The 6,164-nt window shown below is 39.7% G+C and overlaps 1 protein-coding gene across 3 annotated transcripts in view; it reads left to right on the top strand.

The window, feature by feature from the left end:
* LOC102195248 (lysophosphatidic acid receptor 2-like) overlaps positions 1 to 6,164 on the top strand; it is a 24,856-nt gene that overhangs the window by 10,190 nt on the left and 8,502 nt on the right. For 2 of the 3 annotated variants that reach the window (XM_005744596.1, XM_013913714.1), the window contains exons 2-3: positions 4,111 to 4,577; positions 4,987 to 5,481. In XM_005744596.1, coding sequence (XP_005744653.1) covers positions 4,331 to 4,577; positions 4,987 to 5,481 — 742 coding nt within the window. In that variant the 5' untranslated portion in view covers positions 4,111 to 4,330. Of the gene's footprint in view, positions 1 to 3,678; positions 3,758 to 4,110; positions 4,578 to 4,986; positions 5,482 to 6,164 lie in introns of those variants that run through there. The other variant, XM_005744597.1, reaches the window with a different exon arrangement.

The raw sequence follows: 6,164 nt of genomic DNA, 5'->3' as shown, positions 1-6,164 counted from the left end.
GTCTAATGTGCAGTCAGCAGCTTTTGAAACAACCAGCACTGAGCATTCATGCTACAGTAAAATGACCAGTTTTAAAATGTTTATATTTTTAACAAATCTAAGTAATATTTTGCAGCATTAACTTCCTGTCTTACAAGATATGACAGTGTTGCAGTTTCTGGTAAATTTCACCATTTCTATTATCACCATTGTCCCATCATCATCTGATAACTTTTTTTTTTAAATTTGAACATGCAGACAGTCTGAAGAGGAAAGCCCAGCTTATAAGATGAAGTTGATATCCGCCGTTGCATGTTATCTCCAACGAGGGTTTTAGACTTTGCTGAGCCAGCTAACATTGTGTTGAGCTAACCTTTATGTACCCGTCTACAACCTAGACCAGAGTTGCTGCAACAGATTTACTATTATTTCTCAATTTGTGTGAGTAGCAAGCTCTTATTAGTGCATCAGTTTGATATTTTGGGAAATGACACAAAGTCTGGCCATTAAACTGTCCTACATACAAAAAAGTGTTAAATCTTATTTTTACACTTTACATCAGATGAGACAACACGATTTGTTGGTGAGCATTAGCAGTGTGCCTTTAGCTTCACTTTTACAGTACAGAAGTATTATCAACTTAGTGGTATTTTTTTAGTTACCTAATTCTGAAAATGCTGTCAGTTTTCCTTTTAGGCAGCAAGTTTTTATTTTTATTATTTGTCTACCAGATGTTCACTCTCGCCAACTTGAGGCAGACTATTCAGTAACTTCTCACTGACTAGTCACTTACTTTGTGTGTCACATAGCAGCATGTCTGTTGTGCCTAAAACGGTTCGGAAAATGCGATGAGCACTTCAGTTGTGGCACATCATGTGACAGCAGCTGCTTAGTGCAGCTTAAGATGCACTTTGCACTGAAGCGTTGTGGTTTTGTGCTTTTTTTTGAAATAGGAAAATACAAATTCGCAGAACTGTCAGCCGTAGTGCTCAAGGTGCCTTCTGAAATCAAAGTATGTTTGCAGGTGAAACTTAAATGGCAGTTGGACATCTAATTATGACTTAAGAGCTCGTCTTTTTATTAATATCTTTGGCTCAATGCACATGTAAACATTTCGATGTCAATTGCAGACTAATGTTGGGCTTTTACAGAGTTGGCCAATGTGATTATGCATTTAAAATAAGGAGTGGACTTGTCCACTTAGTACAATGGGTAAAATTAAAGTATGACTTTAAAACACAAATCCAACAACGAGAATTTTTTTTTTTTTTTTTTTTTTTAAAGCTGCAGCTGCTGGTCGTATGTAGTCGAGGTAGTATTGCATTCATAAAGGGAATAGCATCCTTCTCACCTTCCTGTTGCTCGCCACAAATTTGTGATGTTGTTCGGTGAGTTTCAGACACATTCCCATGCACACCACTGTTTCACTACTTTTAACCATTTGGATCCTTCCACATTCTGTCACCACAGGGATAGAATGTGGAAAGGCTTTTTTTTCTTTTTCTTTTTTAATTTCCTCACCTGTTTTAATTTGTTGCCTCGATCAAAAATTGAACCCTCTTTCCTGCAGTGGTCTCATCCATCACTTCATTTCCAACCTGTGAAGTTTCCACTCCCGCTGCATTTCTCACATTTTTAATTTGGCATTTCTTTCCACACATCCTTGGTAGGAGAACGGGTCAGTGTGTGTGTGTGTGTGTGTGTGTGTTTGGATTAAGATTGAGTTACATAGCTGGATTGTGTAATTGTGAGGTGTGTCTCTTCTGCAGGGAGCAGCTCTGCTGTTTCCATTGTTGGGAGAGTTGAACTTGGAACTGACGGCACTGCGGTGTTGTCGTGCAGTGCTGCGTTTCACAGGAGAGTGGAGACTGTGCGAGGTTGTGCTGCTGACTCAACAATAAGAGCACACTGTGCAGCATGTACAGGTTTACCCTAAATAAGGGATTAGTCAGTTGTTGGGTGCGTTTTGATCTGGGCTGTGTTTGGTTTCAGTTACAATCATTTAAAGCCTTGCCTGTTCTTGTTGTGACATGTCAGATAGGACTTACTCAGTCGTAGTATATGAACGTAGTGTATAACGTTGCTTTTCTTACAAATCAAGGTTTTCTGGCTTGTACAGGGCAAAGTTACTTACGATGTGATTCTGTGGTAAATGTATAGATCCTTATTTCTATTTTTTGCCAAAAAAAGCTAACAACCTTTTCGTTGGGGCTTCAAACCTTAACCTTAAAGCTTACGTGCTGGAGACGGCTCAGTAGCTAAGGATGCGTTAGATAAGTTGATTAATCAGATAGTTAATGCAAGAAATGCCACTCACGTATTTCAACAAAGCTGATTAGATGTGCACGTAGTCTGAGATGTTCTGAACAACAAAAAAGTGATGCGACTCACTTCCAGCAATTACTTCTCTGATAATGTAAATTGATTTCAGTTCAATTGAATAGGAAAATAGTTGCTGTGCACTCAAACTTATTTTCTGCAGCACGACACTGAAGCATCAGAGGACTGAAAGGGGAGGTGACCTGTTTATCCACAGCTTGCGTGGGGGCAAATCTTGCATACTGCTTTATCTTTGTTGGCTGGGTCAACTTTATTATCGCAGCTTAGCCCTGTTTGGGAACAGCGTTATCTTTCTAGGATTATAAAATAAGTGTGTGTTCGGAAACTGCCCTCTGAGTGCATGCTTTGTAGTGCATTGTAATAAGTCATGTCAACATGTCTGCATTAGTTTAACAGGAAGAAGAGCCTCTGTATTTTTGATAATATTGGAATGTCACATGTAAGGATAATCTATTTAGATGCTGCTTTCAGTACATAGATTTGATGAAGGTTAGTGGCGTTAATAAAGTGCTCATTTGTATTGGTGCAAAGTCAGTTTGAACTTGCTGCCCTACCTTTTCACTGTGAAAGAATATAACGGCAAAAAGCAGGATGTTTTCTTTTCTTTAAACGCTCAGTAGGGGTGTTTAGTTTATTTAGGTGATTTTAATGAATTATTTATTGATACCTTACAATTTTCATTCCATATTAGGTATCACATTTTGTTTGGCCACTAGATACAAAAAGCTTTTCTGGTGATTTAACCCCAACCTGGGGGGGGGGGGGAGGAATCCAGTGCTTTTACCGCTATAGTGCTGTATATCTCTGTACAAGGGTGTCTAGAAATGGTTTGTTCGCACTGGTGTTTGACTCTGTTAAGACAGCGCAAATGCATAGATGTTCTGACTGTAATTTGAGCTTGACCTTTGATGGACGGCAACACCGGGATAAGCTACAAGGGACAAAAGCCACAGCTATTTTGCATTATAAACATATTTGTCACTGTTTTTCCAGTCTGATTTATAGCCATAGTAAAATGCCCCTGTACATCTATAATTGTCCTTTGTGCAGAGCAGATCAAAGTAAAGTAGTTTGGCCATAATGCACAGAACCACATATGGATAAAAACCAAACATGTATTTGCTCAAACGTGGTGGTGGTGGAGTTGTGTTGATTTATTTTATTTTTTTTAGATGTGGACACCTTGCAGTTCCCGAGTTGACCACGTACTCATCAGTATACCAAAGTATTCTAGAGTCAAATGTGAGGTCATATGACAGCCAGCACTGAGTGATGCAACAGCACAATGATCCCAAGCACAGCCGGTTACTTTTGTTGGAAAAGGAAAAAAGAATCGAGGTGTCGCAATGGTTCAGTCAAAGTCCAGACCTCAACCTGACCGGGAATTAAAGAGAGCGGAAATGACTGCCTGCAAGCTGCAATGAACTGAAACAACCATGTAAAGAAATTAATACACTGTGATGTGAGAGACTAATAAAGTAAAATGGCAAATCATGACTTTAAGTTATAAGGTCTACTTAGTATTTACCTCATCTTTAGACCTGGTAAATACTTGGTTATTTTGTCATCCAAATATTGCTTTACTTCCTTCTTACCTTAATCTTGTCAAACTATATTATTTTAAATGTTTATTCTCTAAATGCTAAAAATTTTAAGTTAAATATTTGCTGTCTATGTTGGATATCATTTCGCTATAACCAGTTTCTGTAGTTTGTTAATAAATGCTTATCACTGATTTTGAACTGTTATGCATAATTTAATGTTTGCTCAAACTTACTACTTTTTCTCCAGAATGTAGATGTGCATCCAGAGAAGTCCCCAGGCTTTCAGACGTCTGGATAACTCCAGTCCTCACCTGCACAGCTAATGGCATGCCGATCTCCAAACCTCCCAATGTGGCGAGTGTCAGTGGTGCCCTAATCCTCCTCCTTCTACTCTGCGTCTGCAACACCACCCTACTCTTTCTACTCATCAACGTTTTTCTCATCCCACACCCCGCTCACGCCTCAGGATGGGTAACATAACCGGTACCTGCCATGACAATGAGACCATCGACTTTTTCTACAACAACAGTGGAAAAGCCATTAATACTCAATGGAAAAAGCGTGACGTTCTTATTGTCACGCTGGGCTTGATTGTTTGCTTCATTGTTATTTTTTCCAACTTTTTGGTAGTAGCGGCCATTTTCAAAAACAGACGGTTTCACTTTCCCATCTACTACTTGTTGGGTAATATGGCTTTGGCAGACCTTTTTGCAGGTAAATTTTTTTCCATTTATTTTTGTAAAACCATTTGTGAAATAACTTAAGTTCACAGAAAACCCTTCACAAAGAGAAAGTAGAGCAAAATAGAAACACATTCTCACAGTTGTTTCCATTGAAAAGCAACAGTGATCTCTTAAACGCAAACCATGAATGCCAAGTTGGGGATTCTTGGACAGTCAGGCAACCTTTTGAGTGTGATTTAATAGTACTCCTGACTATTTCAACTAAGTTTGTACTGATCACAGCGATAGCATGTTACCGTGATGAGTCTCGGACATCCTCATATTTCATGTAAAGATTGTTCATTGTCCTGCTCTGGTAACAACGATAGACTCTACTCAGAATGTAACAGTGCAAATGGTTTACCTCTGTTTAAAAGATCTCCTCACTTTCCTCCTCCTAGGTTTTGCGTATCTCCACATGATGTTTCATACTGGTCCCTGGACTATAAAGCTATCACCGAACCAGTGGTTTACTCGTCAGGGGTTGATAAATACCAGCCTGACAGCCTCGGTCCTCAACCTCCTATTCGTGGCTGTGGAGCGCCACCAGACTATCTTCAACGTCCAGCTACACAGCAGCATGAGCACTCGGCGTGTTTTCATAGTCATGCTGTTAATTTGGCTGGTGGCAATAATCATGGGCCTCGTTCCCCAAATGGGTTGGAACTGCACGTGCCATCTAAGTGAATGCTCCACCATGGCACCGCTATACCACCGCAGCTTCCTGATATTCTGGGCCGTTCTTAACTTGATGACCTTCTCCATCATGGTGGCCGTATATACCCGGATCTTTCTCTATGTGAGGCACAAGGGCAGGCAGATGTCACAGCACACTTCGATGACAAGACAGAGAGAAACCATGATGAACCTGATGAAGACAGTCTCCATGATCCTGGGTAAGGGAGTGCACACAATACATATCAAGTCAAATAGTTATGTTTGGGAGATAACTTTGCGTTTTTAGCTTCATTTAAAAACATCACGCTAACAGAAAAGCTTTTGAAGAACCCAAAATGATGATAAAGCGTGTGCCGACCTCAGCACGGCAGCCAGGCTGGTTCCTTTTACCTGTTCACTGCTTTTGAACAGGTAAAAAAAGCAGCGATGAGCAGTCGGGCTGCATCCTCCATTTCTACCTGTTCATGTTTCTACAGTAGAATCACCATAGAGATCACTTTAAAATATCTTTGAACTGGTTTTCAGATTTTCTTTGTGTTGCTTATTTTGTGAAAACACTAAAAGAAAGCTCTTACATGTGTGCTCATTAGGACAGGGATTTGTGTCAGTGCATTGCACTGTAGCCTAAGGTTTGTATTGTTAACTGGTAATTATGAGAATGCATTATGGACTAACATGAAAATAATAATAACAAGTTTTAGACTGCTCTCTGGCAAGTAATTACCGTAATATATATTGTAGAGTGTCTACCTTACAATATGAAATGAAACGCCTTGAAGGTGACTGTGATTTGGTGCTATATAAATACATTGAATTACTTTTGAGAAAATAATGGTGTGTGTGTGTGTGTGTGTGTGTGTGTGTGTGTGTGTGTGTGTGTGTGTGTGTGTGTGTGTGTGTG

The sequence above is a fragment of the Pundamilia nyererei genome, unplaced genomic scaffold (genome assembly GCF_000239375.1).
Source record: "Pundamilia nyererei isolate P.nyererei 1_Seehausen unplaced genomic scaffold, PunNye1.0 scaffold00145, whole genome shotgun sequence".
Classification (NCBI taxonomy): domain Eukaryota; kingdom Metazoa; phylum Chordata; class Actinopteri; order Cichliformes; family Cichlidae; genus Pundamilia; species Pundamilia nyererei.
Note: the sequence above shows the minus strand (reverse complement) of the source record. Positions and strands in the feature narration are given on the sequence as shown.